At 36.6% G+C, this 18,497-nt stretch overlaps 1 protein-coding gene and 1 long non-coding RNA gene across 3 annotated transcripts in view; one reads left to right on the plus strand and one right to left on the minus strand.

The window, feature by feature from the left end:
• Nucleotides 1-15,782, minus strand: part of RAD21 (RAD21 cohesin complex component) — a 28,926-nt gene extending 13,144 nt beyond the window's left edge. Inside the window, exons 1-4 of one of the 2 annotated variants that reach the window (XM_008001409.3) lie at nucleotides 15,677-15,782; nucleotides 7,763-7,938; nucleotides 4,308-4,437; nucleotides 3,050-3,149 (exon numbers count right to left, since the gene is read on the minus strand). In XM_008001409.3, coding sequence (XP_007999600.1) covers nucleotides 3,050-3,149; nucleotides 4,308-4,437; nucleotides 7,763-7,906 — 374 coding nt within the window. In that variant the 5' untranslated portion in view covers nucleotides 7,907-7,938; nucleotides 15,677-15,782. Of the gene's footprint in view, nucleotides 1-3,049; nucleotides 3,150-4,307; nucleotides 4,438-7,762; nucleotides 7,939-15,428; nucleotides 15,479-15,676 lie in introns of those variants that run through there. The other variant, XM_038000195.2, reaches the window with a different exon arrangement.
• A 6-nt stretch (nucleotides 15,783-15,788) lies between these two features.
• LOC140712240 (uncharacterized) lies at nucleotides 15,789-17,632 on the plus strand. Its single transcript, XR_012093743.1, has 2 exons — nucleotides 15,789-16,038; nucleotides 16,469-17,632. It is a non-coding gene; the product is annotated as an uncharacterized lncRNA (long non-coding RNA).
• The last annotated feature ends 865 nt before the right edge of the window (nucleotides 17,633-18,497 follow it).

Raw genomic sequence — 18,497 nt, forward strand, 5'->3', positions numbered from 1 at the left:
TCTCTCATATAGTTTAAAAATACTAAAAAATAAAAAGTGTACAATGCTAAACACCAATCTAAACACTATCAGCCATATCCAGAACATTAATACCTCAAAACAACTGACCAGGTTTGTACAAAAAGATAGACGGCAAGGAAAAAAAAATAGGAGGGAGGCAAAGCTATAATAGATTCTTAGGAGACCCATAAGCTATATCAACCAGATGCAGTCTGTAGACTTTGTTTAGCCTCAACTCAAACTAGAAAGAGGGAAGGGAAGAAAAAAAAAAAAAAGCCAACATGTCAACTGGGGACAGTTGAATGCTGACTAGATATCATATATGAATGCTGACTAGATATCATATAGGCATATCTTGTTTTACTGCACTTTTTTTTTACTGAATTTCACAGATGCTGAGTTTTTAATAAACCAAAGGTTTGTGGTAACACTGCCTTGAGCAAGTCTATCGGTGCCATTTTCCAGCAGCACAAACTTACTTCATGTCTCTGTGTCATATTTGGTAATTCTCATGCTATTTAAAAACTTTTCATTATCATATCTGTTATGGTGATCTTGATTAGTGATCTTTTATTTTTTTTTGCTTATTTTTTAGTAGAGATGGGGGGACGGGATCTCACTATATTGCCCAGGCTAGTCTCAAACTCCCGGCCTCAAGTGATTCTCCCACCTTAGCCTTCCAAAGCACTGGGATCACAGGTGTGAGCCACCACACCTGGCCCAGTGATCTTTGATGCTACTATTTTAATTATTTTCGGTGCCACAAAGGATGCCCAAATAATACGGCAAACTTAAGAAATGTTCTGTGTGTTCTGACTGCTCCTGCCCTCCTGCTCACCCTGCCCCCTGCAATGTTTCTCCCTCTTCTTGGGCCTCCCTGTTCCTTGAGACACAACAAATTGAAATACGGCCAATTAATAGCCCTACAATGGCTACTATTTGTTCAAGTAAAACGAAGAGTCACACGTATCTCACTTTAAATCAAAAGCTAGAAATGACTAAGCTTGGTGAAGAAAGCATGTCTAAAGCTGATTTAGGCTAAAAGCTAGGCCTCTTGCACCAAACAGCCAAGTTGTGAATGCAAAGGAAAAGTTCTTGAAGGAAATTAAAAATACTACTCTAGTGAACATGAGTAAGAAAACAAAACTACCTTACTGTTCATACGGAGAAAGTTTCAGTGGAAAAGAAAGTTTGGAAGAAATTAATTTTAACCCTGATGCATGACTTTGAGGGATTCAAGACTTCAGTGGAGGCAGTAACTGCAGATATGGTGGAAAAAGCAAGAGAACTAGACTTAGAAGTGGAGCCTGAAGGTGTAACTAAATTGATGCAATCTTGGAATAAAACTTTAACAAATGAGGAGTTAATTCTTATGGATGAGCAAAGAAATTCGTTTCTTGAGATGGATTCTACTCTTAGTGAAGATACTGTGAATATTGCTGAAACAACTACAAAGGGTTTAGAATATTTCATAAACTTGGTTGATAAAGCAGTGGTAGGGTTTCAGATGATTGGCTCCAATTTTGAAAGAAGTTCTATTGTGGGTAAAATGTTATCGAGTAGCATTATATGCTACAAAGAAATCTCCCCTGAAAGAGTCAATCGATGCAGCACACTTCACTGTTATCTTATTTTAAGACATTGCCGCAGTTACCTCAAACTTCAGCAACCACCACCCATTTCAGTCAGCAGCCATCAACTTGGAGGCAAATCCTCCACCAGCAAAAGAACTGCAACTTGCTGAAGGCTGAGATGATCACTAGCATTTTTTTTTTTGCAGTGAAGTATTTTTAAGTTATGTCCACTGCTTTTTTAAACATAATGCTATTACTGCACACTTAATAGACTATAGAGTACAGTGTGAACATAACTTTTATAGGCACCATGAAACCCCAAAATTTGTGTAACTTGCTTTACTGCAGTGGAACCAAACCCACAGTATCTCCAAAGTATGTCTATAATAAGGAATTACTGATAATTTTTTTAAAGGTGTGATGTGTTATGGAGGCTTTAAAAATTCTTTTACCTCTAAGAGACAAATATTGAACTATTTACAGATGAAATAAGATTATCTGTTACTTAATTTAAAATAATCTGGTGGGGGCTGTGAGGTAAGCTGGGGGAAAAATAGATGTAATAAGACGGGCAATATACTTGTAATTTAAAAAGCTGAATAACTGACATATAAGGTTCATAATCCTAATTTCTCTAGTTATTAGTTATGTTTAAAAATTTCCACAATAAAAAATTTTCAAATAAAATGTCAAAAGGAGAGAAAAAAGTAAAATAGCTAGATAGAGCCTAGAACTAATCAATACACATGCAATAACAAAATAGGTCATCAACTTACTCTAATTAGAAGCCACAGATCATTTCAAAAAGCAGAGAAATTTGTAATGGTGTAGAGTGGCTTGGTTGTCAGTTATGCTACTAAGTCCCTTGGAAAGCTACAGTCACGTTCCAACATCATGGCATGATAGCTGGATGGTAATGGCTTGAGAAAAGGGAAACATACTACAGTACTCTGCTGTAACGGCCATTTCTGTGTAACTCTCTCCTCTCAAATGTGTGTCGTGACAATGACCCTTTGTTGCTCTTCATAAAAAGTTATCTCGCATGTTCATTTAAAACAAAAATAAAAACAAACCAGAACAGAATTATGGCTCTGAGTATAGCCTGGCCAAGAAGATAACCAGTAGCCGACTTTAACATATAACTCTGAAAAACATCATGAAGCAACAGTTTACAATCCCTGCTATCATTATGTAACAAGCATACCTGACTGTTTCAGTTTACATAAGCTTTGGCCTAAGCGCGTCAAAACTCTCACATCTTAGCTGTGTTAAAGCTGACATCCACATGATTTTCTTACAGAAGAACAACTTTCTAGGTTTTATGTTCCAGTTATATACTATCCTAAACAAACATATATATGCATTTTAGCTACCTGTTAATGTAAAACATTCCCAGGAAAACTATATATTTGGAAGCTAATATTACTGCTTTTTGTAGACCAAGTCAACAATTTTTTTTAAAAGAAGACACATACTCTAAGTCAGGCAGTGGCTGATCAAAGTCATGAAATTCTTCAGGTAAAGTAATGGCATTATAAGCTGCTTCCCGATTTTCCTCAGGCAGGTCAACAACACCTAGAAAAGAAATGCTAAGCTTGAATATGTAGCTACCCATAAATTATCTAGGGATTAGAGAGAGATAAGTAGGTATAATTTCTTAAGTTTATATTCTAATAGAAATGTTGATAACATATGCAAAATACCTTGAAGCACAAGTACTTCTCTTTTTCCATGCTCATAAATCGTATTCCTTGCTTTAGGAGAAAGTCAAAGCACTAATTATGCATTAAGCTCATAAATGTTTAAACGGACATATCAACAAATAACCAGTAATAGTTTCCTAATTAAACATGATATTTATGAGAGCGGAAAAAGAATGACTGCAAAAGAGTACCTTAAATGTTAACAGGAGCTGGTTATTTTAGAGAAAGAATTACACAATTTTAATTTTCTTTATATTTTTCAATTTGTCTATAATAAATATGCCTTACTTTGAAAGACAAAAAGCATGTTATTTAGATAAAATGTGCTTATTGGTCACATGTTAAGTATTGTAGTCTTTTCCTAAATATTTTACTTTTAAATAAAATCTTACATCTCAAACATTTTACTGTTCAAATATTGACATAAACTGAAGTACTAGAATGATATATCCTCAGAAGAAACTGTTTAAGGTGTTTCTACTATACACATTATTTTCATTAGAATAAAAATTTCATCAATGCTTTTAAAAATTATAGAAAGATACGTGAATTTAAATATTAATTATCTACTTAGATGGTGGTGTGGTTGGCAGACTCCAGTTTTATAACCGATCATTACCTAAAACAAAATAACAAAAAACTACAAAGAATATTTACTTAGGAAAAAAAGTTTAAAATCCTAAAATTGTCTTTTCTGAGCTATATCTTAAAAAATCATTACATAACAATTAGTTTTCAACATTTCAACCTCTTGATGACTCAGTCTATGTAAGCTGTTGAAAAAAGTATTAAAAAGGCACCTCCAAAGGAAGAACAAAAAAGGGGGTGAGCTCCATTACCTCACAGGGAGAAGAGATGCAAGTAGGTTTCCTCCCTTGAAGCACTGCCTCCCCAAGCCTTGCACTATCTTTGAAGGGTTCCTTGTATTGCAATTACAATAAAGCAAGTAGATTTAGAAAATGTGTTTAGCTAAGTAACACAAAAAAACAAGAGAAACTTCAAAGTAAAAAAAAAAAAAGTTCAACAATACCTGGCCGAAAAGCCATCTTTATCTTAATGAATGCTTCATTACAGTCTGCAAGAAGGTATTTGGCTTTCCTGTGATAGATTCGAACTACTCCCAGTAAGAGATGTCCTGATGTCCGTAATGCCATTTTCACCTATGAATAAAACATTAATCATATTTCAAAACCTGCATTTTGTGCTATTTATAGTCTTTATTTTTTTATCTTTTTCCTTTAAAGTTGCCTTATAATCACGTACATTTCTCACTGTCCTTATCTATAAATTCCCTGAATACTGAATATCCTGAAAAGACACAGTGAGTGGTAATTCATGAATTAACACAAACATGAAGGAAGCTAGGAAGCAAGCGCTAAACCATTCCATGAATTGCGTCATTAGCACATTAAGGAGCACGTAACACTTTTGGTTGCCAGACCAGAGCCATTGTTTCTTGCTGGCTAAGTCAATTCTGATTTTGTTTGAGAAGCAAATGTCCCGCACATTGACAGATGTCTCATTCTTCTCTACTAATACCTGTTCATGAGTGGGCATGAAACAGTCAATTGAGTAATAGGTGAAGTATGCCAGAGAGTTTCCGAGAAAGATTTCCCCCCAAAAAGAACAACGTCTCTCTCTTCCTTTCCTCTTTCCTGCTTTGTGAATAGGTAGGGCTTGCTTGGTGCTTCATGCAGTCACCCTGTAAACCACAATGCTAAAGTATGAGGACAAGAAGTCAACACACTAAGGATGGAGAATCCTTGGATGACATAATCAAGCTGCTGAACCAATCTCAGATCTCCGTTTCCAAAATTTTAGTTAATTCTGTTATTTCCCTTATTAAGTTACGTTTTACTAAGTTTTCATTAATTGGAAAGCATACTGATTTAAAAACAAAGTTTGGAAAGCATACTAATTGATAAAGAACAATAGTAGCCATAGCTTTTCACCAGAAAATATACTCCCAACCTTTTTTCAAGGCAGATCTTGATCAACATTAATATGAGATACAGTAGGTGGAAAAGCAGTAGTTGATAAAATAATGAGACAAGACTCCATCTAAACACAAGTATTCAAAATTACTCTAGCCATAAGTAAAATTTACTGAAAGAACAAGGCAATATGAACTCAAACATCCCCAGATACTTTCCAAAACCATGCCATACTACGTAACAAGTTCTAAGGTAACAAAAAAAGCTTTTAAACATTTGCTTCATGTTTCAATTATGCTTAGTTTATTGCTATTTGTAAAAGAAAATATTGTATTTTAAATTTTATGTGTATTCTCTATAGCACTCTAGGACCCTGCTTATGACACTCAGGTTCTGTATTTATGAGCATTTTATGTGACTTACAGCATAAAGGATGATGTCTATGGCCATACATTTTTAGACATCTGAAATTATACCAAATTTGTGATCAGATTCAGAATGTATCAGATGATGAATCCCCAATTTAAAAAAAAATTCAAATTAAAATGTTGCTCCTAATGGAAAAACAGAATCTGTTATGTGGTGCTATAAAATTCAAAATTAATATTGACTGAACCTTCACCTAAGAACGGAGGAGGGAAAAAACCTCTGCTAACTATTACCTTATCTAGCACTAGCAACTTTCAAAAAGTGGTGTTTGGGCAAAAGTTTTCTTTCTGGATTAGTCTGGTTCAGAGTTTAGCCTAGCAGTAGGTAAAATGACGTATGGCATATGTTTTTGAGCCAGGGTGTGTTAAAGTGTAAACATAAATATAATAAAGATTTCAGGCTATATATTCTGGGAAGGCTCTGCAAAGGGGGCCCGTGGCTCTTCCAATGGGTGAGTGGAAGAGAGAAGAGAAAAAGAGTATGCAAGCTCGCAGTTGCAAATGAGCCACGTGTGACACTTATGCTAAACAACTAAACCAACATTTTCATAACACGAACTGCACACCAAAGCAAACAATAGAAATTTCAGGCCAGTTCACTCTGTGGAAATATCTTTACATCTTGTTACCAAATAGATAAAAGCTCAGTCAGAAATGGTTTAAAAAATTTGAAGTAAGAGAAATCACTTTCTCTCATAAACACATTACAATCTTTTACATTATTCCTGAACTGTCTGCTTTCCTTTGTGGCTGTTCGTGTGTATGTTATCAGATTGTCTCATACTCTTTTGTAGTGTCCCTAAAGGGGCACAAAGTACTCGGTACATATCATGAAAAAATCTGTTATCCTTTTAAGCTGAACACTCGATACTTGCTTACGGATGTTAAAGATTAGCCACACATATACTTTCCAGAAAAGAGTACGATTTCTACCTTTTCCATTAACTTATCCCAGCAAGCATAACTATTAAAAAAAGGAAAATACCAATGTTCTCATACAATTTGACCAGCACTGCAAACTGATACAATCTCACCAGAACAAACTGTTAGTATTTATCAGAAATCTCAAAAACATGTACATCAATTGGCCTATCAATTATAATGCTAAAAATAAATCTTAAGAAACACTTAAGGGTGTGAACAAACATTTAACAAGAAATGTTTACTAAATGGCTAGTCTTTAAAAAGAAAACAAAACAACCTGTAATCCTACCACCTACAGAAATCTGTAATAATCTTTTGGTATGCCTTCTAGGCTTTCCTGTGTACATGTACACAAGTTTTCTTTGTGTATATACATAAAAACTACCATAACGATTGTTAGAAGGCTGCATCCAGGAAATAAAGCAAAACTTAGGAAAAGGCACAGATTTCTCATACACACCCCCTTCCTCACCCACAGATAATCTTACCCACAATTGACACCTCTCATCAGTGTGGCATTTATTAAAATTGATAAACTTATAACACATCATTACCAAAAGTCCCTAGTTCACAATAGGGTTCACACTTAGTGTTATACATTCTGCAAGTTTGGACAAATGTAAATGACATTTGTTAACCAGTAGTAAAACAGTTTACTGCTCTAAAAATAATCGTCTGTGCTCTGCCTACTCAACGCTCCATTCTCTCCCCAACCTCCCATCTTTTTACCATCTCATTTGTATAGTTTTGGCTTTTCCAGAATGTCCTACAGCTGCAATCACATAATATATAGCCTTTTTAGATTAGCTTATTTAACTAAGTAATATGCATTTACAGGACTTCCACCTCTTTTTTTTTTTTTTTTTTTTTTTTTGAGTCAGGGTCTCAAATAAAAGCTCCCCTAAGAAACAGGTCAGTAAACAATATTTGGGCACTGCCCTGACTGATGCTTATTTGCCATTAAAAACAGGCAAATCAAAATATCAGTGCATATAGAGAGTTTTTTAAAGAAAAAGAGAATCATACCGTAATCATATCAAATGTATCTAGAGGTGATAAGGACTTCACATAATAAAGAAAAACTTCGAAGGATTTTCCTTGCCCTCCAATGCACCTACCTAAAAAACTTTCAGAAGTTCTATTTTCACATATCAATAAAAAATCAACAAAGTGAATAAAAATGTCAACATCAAACATACCTTTGGTGAGATGATACTCTCCACGCTGCTCTCTAAATTACACTCAAACACATGGGCTTTGGTTAGCTTCTTATCCCAATGGGCCGCTAGCCAAATTTTGGCCAGCGGCCCTCTTTTACTGAGAACAAAATGTGCGTAGAACATTGTTCTGGTTGGCTATGAAAATAGAAGAAAACCTAAGGGGAAAAACAGTTAATGTAAATATCATGTGACAATTGAAATACTTATCAAGACATAAGAAATCTAAAATTTTTCTTCACTAATATAAAAACTATAAAAGGCTTGAGTAAATGTTTAATATGTATTTTAAAAACAACAGATTTAAAACAAATCTATTGTATTTTGAGAGAAGAAAAAAAAACAGACCCCAAAATACTAAGAGCTAAAAGTAAAAGGGCCAAGAGTCAAATTGCTTTCATGCCTTGTTTCATTTCTATCATGACTGACAGTAGAAATAGTCTGTTTACTGGCCAGAAGTTAGAGAATATATTTTTCATGGCAAGAAAAGAAAATCTATAAAGAAAGATACTCAGATACAGGTATCAATCTGTGGAAATTTCCATTTTTAGAATCCCATTAAAAATCGTGATTCTGGGATAAATTATCTGTAAAACTGCTACTACACGAAAAGTACTGTACTAAGCATTTCACATTCCACCAAACAAAGCTAAGCAGGTGGGCTGGCCCCATTTTACAGGTGGGTAGTTTAGAAAAATCGAGGTTCAAAAAAGGTAAAGAATTATATATATAGTTTTCTTAACTCAAGAACTTAAAGCATTTGTCTACTTATAATTCAAATATGAAATCAGGGACAACGGTACAGCAGAAGATTTATCTTACGACTGAAAGTCTTGGAATCACAAATATGTTACTGACATTTTACTTTCCTTCAGCACTCTAATGTATTAAGAAAGGCAGCCTGAAAATCCCAGTTCAGAAGAGTATATTAGCTGCATGAATTTCCAGATTTAAAACAAATCTATTGTTTTAATTTTTTTCTAAAATGTCCACTACTAGAAAACGATACATGCCTTGCTTTACAGAAACAAAATCAAGTACATGTACAATACATAAAAAGCACTTTAAAATTTTAATTTGAAATAGTCACAGGGAGTTATACAGACAGTAGGTCCTGTGTACTTTACCTAGTTTCTCCCAATGGTGACATCTTAACCACAATATAGTATCAAAACCAGGGCACTGACATTGGTTCAATATATCTATAGACTTTTATAACAGTTTATCACGTGCAGATTTGTATAATCACTACTGCAAAAAGATACATAGTTATTCCATCACTATAAAACTCTTCACATTCATCCCTCTCTTCCTGCCATTCGTAAGTCTTGACAAGCACCATTTCTAATTTCTAATTCTACGTTTCTAATTTTGTCACTGTTTTTCTTTTAAGAGATGGGGTCTCATTTTGTCTCCCAGGCTGGAGTGTAGTGATGCGATCATAGCTCACTGCAGCCTTGAACTCCTAGGCTCAAGCAATCCTCCTGCCTTAGCCTCTCAAGTAGTTGGAACTACAGATGTGAGTCACCACACTGGACTTAATTTTGTTGTTTTGAGAAAGTTATATAAATGAATCATATACTATGTGACTTTTTGAAATGGCTTTTTGGATCTAGCACAATGCTTCTGTGATCCAAGCTATTATATTTATCAATAGTATATTCCCTTTAACTGTTGGACAGCATTTCATGAGATGCATATACCACCATATGCTTGGACATTCACCTACTGAAGGACATTTAGTTGTTTCCCAGTTTTTGGCTATTACAAATAAAGCTGCTATAAATATTCATGTACATATTTTTGGTGAACGTTAAGTTTTCATTTCTCTAGGACAACTGTCCCGAAGTGTGACTGTTGACAAGTATCATATTTGTTTAGTTTTTAAAGAAATTGTAATACAGTTATTAAAATAAGTGAGTTTTTTTTACATTTATAGACAAGATCATCAAATTTATATGGAAAAGAAAATAAACTAAAAAAGCTAACACTATTTTTTTAAAAAGTGAGAAAAATTAGTCTATTTGATTTCAAGACTTACTGCATAGCTATAATACTCAAGATTGGTATTGGCAGAGGAAACACAGTCAATGGAACAGAACAGAGAACCCAGAAATAGCCCGCACAACTAAGTTCAATTGATTCTTTTTTTTTACGAAGATGCAAAAGCTATCTAATGGAGAAATGATAGATTTTTCAACAAACGGTGCTGAAGTGATTAAATACGATCTGAAGGCCAGAAAACATGCACGCATGCACACACACACACGCATGTACCCCCAACAAAACAAAAACGGCAAGAAAAAAACCCTCCACCTAAATCTCACACATTATATAAAAATTCAAAACAGACAAAACTTTTAAAAAATGGCAGGGGGAACCTTCAGTATCTAAAGCTTGGTAAAAATTTTGACACAACACCAAAAACACAACCCATGAAAGAAAAGTTCTTGCTCAATAAACTCGCCTTTATCAAATTAAACTTTTGCTCTACGAGAGAAATGCAAAGACAAACTATAGACTAGGGAAAAAATATTTGCAAACCACACATCTGACTAGAACTCAGATATAGAATATGTAAAGAATTCTCAAAACTTCAGGGGTAAAAAGAAAAAAAAATCCAATTAGAAAGTAAGCAAAGAGGCAAGCATGCTGGCTCATGCCTGTAATCCCAGCACTTTGGCAGGCCAAGACAGGCAGATCACTTGAGGCCAGGAGTTCAAGACCAGTCAGGGCAATCTGGCAAAACCCCACCTCTACTAAAAAACACAGAAATTAGCCACATGTGGTGGCATGCACCCATAACCCCAGCTACTCAGGTGGCTGAAGCAGGAGAATTGCTTGAACTCAGGCTGTGGAGGTTGCAGTGAGCTGAGAAAGCGACACTGCATTCCAGTCTGGGTGACATAGCAAGACTGTCTAAAAAGAAAAAAAAGAGTGAGCCAAAGAAGAGAAATTTCACAGAAAAAGTTTACTGATGACAAATAAGAATATGAGACGTTCAATCATCCTAGGCATTTGAGAAATACCAATTAAGGCCAAAAACGTTACCACCACACACTTAATAAAGAGCTAAATTAAAAAATAGCGGCAACATCAAATGCTGGCAAAGACAGAGAAGCTGGATCTCTTACACCACAGGTGGGACTAAAATCTCTTTTGAATTAGCTTTTTTCTAAAAGACACAGAGTAACTGTTTTTCATGTTGTCAGAGTCTGTAAATCTTAAAATCATAATTTTGCTTACTGTACTTTCAATTAAAAATGTGCCAATTCTTTCCAATGATGTAGAGAAAATATATTTTAGTTAAGCATATCATAGGCAACAGATTTCTTACATGTCAAAAATATTTGGGAGGGTGGGGGGCTGTGGTGTAAGACTACTGCAGTCAGGTTTGCTTTATCTCCATTTCCATCACTTAACAGCAAAGAGCCTTGAAATTCTCATTCTCTCAATCTAATGTTCCCAAAGGATTATTAATTCATACCAAAAAAATTTTCTCTCAAAAGAAAAACAAACAGGCTTTGTCAACTGTCTAATATTGTAAACTCTTCCTCCTAAATTTGGAGTTAAGGAAGGAAGAAATTGGCTAGGCGTGGTGGCTCACGCCTGTCATCCCAGCACTTTGGGAGGCCAAGGTAAGAGGACTGCTTGAGGGGCAGGAGTGCCAGACCACCCTGGTCAATATAGCAAGACTCTCTTTTTATTGGGGGGAAAAAAAAAAAAAGAAAAGAAAAGAAAGAAGAAATACTATGCTCTATACTAAGAACTCAGACAAAATATTCTTAACGTACGAGCATTAACTAATAACACCTAAAAGGTGCTTTATTTGCCATTTAGTATTTTACTGATTAAAACACGCTTCCCATACTGGAAGAGAGCCTCCTATGTTTCAAATCAGTGCCTACTTCAACTCTTAAAATGTTCTAACAAAACTTAAGCTGCTCCTACTGTGTTATAAATTCTAGAGAACTTCATAGAAATCCAACATGGCAGCGTTTTCTGAGAAATATAATCGCTGTTGTACAGGACAAGCCCCAGGTTTCACTACAGAAGCAAGCAACTGTACCCTAAACAAAAAACTCCCTAATATTAAGCTTCTAGAATACTATCTGCTGCACGACAATTACTAAATATGTGCTTAATGAATAAGTAAATAAGATCCACCAAGTGATCTCATAATTGACATATGTAAAAAATTTTAGACGTTTTAAAAATTAAAACTACTGGTATTTTTCAACAGGTGTCAGTAGCTCATGGCCAGCACTTCAGCTGCTGGTCGGAGCACCGTGCCTAAAATATCCCAGCTATGCAGAGGCAGAGATTCCTAAATAGATGTCTGTTTGGCATAGGATGGGGCTAAGGAAGGCAGAGCGATGCTAAAATTAATGTGGAAAACAATTAGCAAGAGGAAATCACTCTAATAGCTAAAGGAAGCCAAAGGAGCAGTGGTGGATCGACTCCTGGTATGTATCTGAATAAGGAGAAAGTGTAATTATAATTCCCTTTTAAGCCAATTTTTTTTCCCTTGATAATACCAAACTTTATCCAATCTTTTAAAAAGGCGATTAATCTCTTCAGGTTTTGAAGATTCTATATTCTGCTAAATCCTTTATGAAAACCCTGTGCAGAAAATCTGCATTTGATACCAGAGCATAACTTAGCATTTCATGATTTGAGAATCATTTTTTTCTAAAGCAGCATTTTTTTTCAATTGATCCTAAAAAATTAAAGTCTGATGTGAAACAGCAGAAAGACTGCTATTTTAGAACATATTCAAGAATGCAAAAAATGGCAATTTAAGACTGTTTCAAAGAATCAAACTAAGGCTCATGCTTCTAGGATAGTATCAGTCATTACCAAAATTTCACACATTAGAAAGCATGGCAGGACAGTGGTTGTGTAAATTGGTACTGTCCTCTCTGAAGGACAATACGACAACATTTTATAAAAATTTCACTTACACTTTCTAGCCAAAAATTGCATTTTCAGTAACCAAAAGATAGACTTGGAGATGCATATTACTAAAGACAAAACCAAAAATCCAAACATCAAAAAACCCCAAAAAAACTTACTAAAGCACTACATGTTTTATGTATCCAACCTCTTCATGACTGTCCTACAGAAGTAAATACTGGCCCATTTTACAAATGGAGAAAACAGATGAAGATAAGTAAATGTCACTAGTATTTAATGGAAGTGGAACTTGAACTTCAGAATCCACACTTCTAAGTACAACACTATGCTGCCTTGCCAGAGCAGAATAGAACATTCGAAATAACCTACTTGGCCATCAATAAATGATATGATAAATTAATATATCCAAACAACGGAATACAGTCCGTCCTCCTTATCCATGGCTTCTGCATCCATGGACTAAACCAACCCAGGATCAAAAATTGTTGGGGAGGAGGGGAGGAGACAAAAAATAATACAAATAAAAAACTATAACAACTATATTAACTATTAACATAGCATTTAAATTGTAATATTATAAATAGAGATGATTTGAAGTATATGGGATGTGAGTAGGTTATATGCAAATACTGCACTATTTCATATAAGGGACTTTGGAATTCGTGGTTTTGGTCCTGGAACCAATTCCCCTTTAATATCAAGGGACGATTGTACAGCACAGCTTTAAACAAGAATACAACATTTGGGCTAACATGGAAAATCTCCAGGTTAAGTGCAGAAAAGTCGGAGTTTTAAAAAAGAATGCTCTTTCTCTATATATTTAGTTTTTGAATAAGCCTAAAATATCTGTGATGTACACACGAAACTGGTGATACTGGTTATCTCTGGAAAGTAGGTATGCTGGGCAAGCGAGGCCTACCTTTTTGTACTGTTTGATATATATATATATGCACACACACATATATTTTAATTCGGGACATACACGTAGACCACCTATTCAAAGTAAAAACTATTTCAGAAGACATAATCCTGCTATTGTCATTAACTAGCAGGTTAAGCTGCCTAACCTTTATGCAGTTCAGTTTCCCCACTATAAAAACCCGAAAGGTTGAAATCTGGTGATTTACCTAACCTTTGACAACATCAATACCTAACTCAGATCAGAATGGAGCTACCTCTGCAGGGGAGTGGTGGGAAGGATCTCAGAAGGTATTTCTAACCCTGCACACTAGAACTCCATTTTGGTTCTAACATCCTTTGACTAAAGGTTTTACAATCAGACAGCTGTAGGTTCAAATTCAGCTCCCTCTTTTCTTAGATGTTCTGTAACGGTGAATAAGTTATTTCTCAACTACAAAGTGGGATAATACTCACCAAAAAAGATTATGAAAATTAAATACAAGGGCACACCTAACATAGTGCCACAGCTGATGCAGAGTAACTCTGAAGACAATCTTGCAGCAAAACATTAACCAGCTAGTATAATCATACCTAACAACTCTGGTATGACATTTATACTAAAAGTACAGCCTTTATTCCTCAAGAATTAGAAAATTTCCATTCTGTACCAAACGTAAAAGACAGTTTCTCAGAATTTGTATGTTTCACAAAATAATAATTCACCAGAAATTCTCTTTTGTAATCCCGACTTGTGTATAAAAAGCACTATGTCTATTAGTTATGCACTGCTGTCACCTCAACTATACAAACTGTTAACTTATTTGAAGATTAGATACGGCGTATGTCCTCATCAACGCCTTTCCAAAAATAATTAGTTGCTTCCGACATTAACAAAGGTATTTAATGACTTCATGATTTCAGAAACCTTCTCCTGCCGGTCTCCAAAATCCTACAGACTCGCACAGCCCGCTGGCATTTACACCCAATTTAAGAAAATAGAAATTTTTGCCTGAAAACCAATTACTCTTCTAACCAGTATAATGACAGCAAACATTAACTTTCCCTTGCAAAAAGAAGCCGATAAACACAAGCCTTTCCCAGAAACCCTTCACACAAACGCTTTTTTTTCCACGTTGAAGACACTAACAAATCAGAGTGACCAAGTAAATCCCCAACGTTTCCCTCTTACAAATTTGAAGAAGGCCGCTAAGTCTGGCAGCACAACCCGACAGTGTCACCCCACACTATCAGAGCGGATCATTCGCAAAAAGCCTTTTTCAGCGACGAAAACGGCATCAAGCATTTATCAGAAACACACACTTCCCCAGAGAGTCTCTACAACACCCGATATCCTTAATCACTTTAAAGAATGATTGGAAAAGTTGAAGGGAAAACCAATTATGCAAATATCCTTGGAATAAGAAGCAACTTCCCTCCGTCGCTTTTTCTACTGGTCGGGGCAATATTTAGCATTCCCAACGTAACAATTATCTTTTTAAAAGAGGGGGGCAGCAGCAGTCACTGGCTGAGAGGCACCCACCGACCTCCCCCCGCCCCACCAGGTCCGCACGTTCTTGAGCCCCGCACCCGAGTTTGGCGGAAGGTTGCTGCTCCCGGGGCTGGCACCGCGGGCGCCGGGCCCGCCACCGCCTCCTCCCAGACAGCCATTTTTACCCGCGGAGTAGGCGGCCCGGTCCCCAGAGCGGGCTTGTTCAAACCTCCTCCCCTCCCTCCGCAGCCCAGGGTTTCCCCGGCCTCCTGGGAGACGTGAGATGGACCCGCAGAGTAACAGCCTTTGTAGATCTCAGAATGGATCAGAACCATTTGTTACCGAACAAGCGATGATGCGGGCCCAAGCTGCATGGGTCCGGGCCGAGGGCGGGCCCGGGGCGAAGGGGGCTGGGCGGGTGTCGCCGCCGCTTGGGCGCCGGGACGGTGGCAGCAAGCGGGGGCGCGGCGAGGGCCGCCTTCTCCCTCGCTCTCCCGCCCCCAGGAGTCCGGCTCCCCGACGGCAGCGCGGCGGGGAAAGGGTGGGGGGAGGGAGCTGGAGGAAAAGAAGGGGTCGGCCGAGTCTCTTACCTTGCTCTCCGCTGGGAGTTGGGCTGGCTGGGTGGCCCGGGGAGGGGAAAAGGGTCGGGGGAGGGGGCGGGGAAAGGGGGGAAGCCCTAGCGAGGTGTAGCTTCGGAGCAGCTCCCGCCGCCGCCACAGCCGGCGCCTCCTTTCCGATTCACTCAAACAAACAAGATGGCTGCCGTTACGCCGCGGCTCTTCCTGCCGCCCAAATCCTCGGTTCAAATCGGCAGGATGTTTACGGTCAAAATGGTACCTGTGCGCCTGCGCAGCCAGCCTAAGCCCCCAGAAGGAGCGGCGCAGGCGCAGTGACTATTTCCTTTTCTTTGGAACCCGCCCTCTATGGAGTCCGCAACTGAGCAAGCGCAAAGGTGATTATCTTGCGACAGGGTCTTTGAGAGTTGCGGTGTTAGCCAATAGCGCGGGATAGCGCACGCGGAGTCCTTTCCAGTGCGGCGAATATTTGCGTTTAGCTTTATTCTTGTGCTTGTTTTAAAGAAAAAAGCTGTTGTGGTGCAATTTTGTGTGCCCCCACCAAAAAATTCATTTTATGGCTCTATACGGATGAGATAACATAAAAACCTCAAACTAACTCTGTAAAATATAGAGGTTCATTTGTTCAGTCGACCTATATTATAGAGGGCCTTCTGTTTGCTATACTTTGGGCTCTGGATATAGTGAATAATATAACAGAGATAATACCTGCTCTTTGGAAATTTTCAGTATAGCTTGGGAGGAATCTTAAAATTTCTTATCTTAAAAGACTTACTTGTAAGAAATTTACTTTTGTTTTTATTGTAGAGATCTTTCCAGTGATGAAAGAAATTGAAGAGGACACACAAAAAATGGAAATATATTCCATGTTCATGGATTGGAAGAATCAATATTGTTACAATTCCCATACTACCCAGAGCAATCTACAGATTCAATGTAATCCCTATCAAAATATCAATGACATTCTTCACAGAAAGAGGAAAAAAATCCTGAAATTTATATGGAACCACAATAAGACCCAGAATAGCCAAAGAAATCCTAAGCAAAAGAATAAAACTGAAGGCATCACATTACCTGACTTCAAATTATACTACAAAGTTATAGTAAACAAAACAGCATGGTGCTGGCATTAAAACAGATACATAGACTAATGGAACAGAAGAGAGGACCTATAAATAAATCAATACATATACAGTCAACTAATTTCTGACAAAGCTGCCAAGAACATACATTGGGAATAGGACAGTCTCTTCCAAAAATTGTTCTGGAAAAACCAGATAATTATATGTAGAAGAATGAAACTAGATCACTATATTTTGCCGTATTAAAAAAATCAAAACAAAATGGCTTAAAGACTGGAATCTAAGATTTCAAACTACTGGAAGAAAACGTTAGGGAAATGCTTCAGAACCAAATATTTCTTAGTAAGACCTTAAAAGCATAGGCAAGCAAAGCAAAAATTGGCAAATGGTATGCCAAGTTAAGAACCTTCTGCAAAGCAAACAACAAAGTGAAGAGACAACCCATCAAGTGGGAGAAAATACTTGCAAACTACTCATCTATCACAGGATTAGTAGCCAGAATATATAAGGAGCTCAATCAATATAGGAAAATAATCCAATTAAAAAATGAGCAAAAGACCTGAATGGGTAGTTCTCAAAAAAGACATACAAATGTCCAACAGGTATATGAAAAAAATGCTTAACATCACTAATCATCAGAGAAATGCAAATCAAAACTGAGATGAAGTATAATCTCATCCTAGTTGAAATGGCTTTTATCAAAAGATAGGCAATAATGAATGCTGATAAAGATGTGGAGAAAGAGGAACACTTGTACACTGTTGGTAGGAATGTACAGCACTGTGAAGAACCAGTATGGAGATTCCTCAAAAACCTAAATATAGAGCCACTATATGAGCCAGCAATCCCACTCCCGCATAAATACAAAAAAAAAAAAAAAAAAAGGAAATTAGTACATCAGAGTGGTATCTTCTCTCTCACATTTATGGCAGCAAGATTCACAATTGTCAAGATATGGAATCAACGTGTCTATCAGTGGATAGATGGGTAAAGAAAATGTGGTACATATAGGTAAGATAATATTTTTCAGCCACAAAAAAGAAAAAAAGTCCTTTCATTTGCTGCCACATGGATAGACCTGGAAGACATTAAGTGAAATAAACCAGGCACAGAAAGACATTAGTGTGAACGTTCACACTAGTATGTGGTAGCTTAAAAAAAAAAAAAAAAGAACTCATGGAGATAGAAGGTAGAATGATGGTTACCAGAGCCTGGGAACGGTAGTGGGGAGGGGGCAGATGAGTACAAAATCTGCCTCCTCAGATTTGGTACAAAAATACAATTAGAAGAAATAAAATCTAGTGTTTGGTAGCACAATAGGGAAACTATAGTTAATAATTTACTGTGTATTTCAAAATAACTAAAAGAGTGGAATTGGAATGTTTCTAACACAAAGAAATGATAAATACTTGAGGTGTTGGATACCTCAATTACCATGATTTGTTACACATTGTATGCTTGTATTGAAATATCAGATGTACCTTATAATTATGTACAACTATTATGAATCCATAATAATAAAAACGTTTTTTAAAAAGAAATTTTGTGTCCAGTTTCTGAATGTATTTTCATTTTAAAGTAAAACACACAAGAAAAACAAACATTTAAATCTATATATTCTTCACTGTCAGCAACCACTACTTCTGGACTGATTTGTCACACATTGTATGCTTGTATTGAAATGTTAGATGTACCTTATAATTGTGTACAACTATTATGAATCCATAATAATAAAAACGTTTTTTAAAAAGAAA

The sequence above is a fragment of the Chlorocebus sabaeus genome, chromosome 8 (genome assembly GCF_047675955.1).
Source record: "Chlorocebus sabaeus isolate Y175 chromosome 8, mChlSab1.0.hap1, whole genome shotgun sequence".
Lineage (NCBI taxonomy): Eukaryota > Metazoa > Chordata > Mammalia > Primates > Cercopithecidae > Chlorocebus > Chlorocebus sabaeus.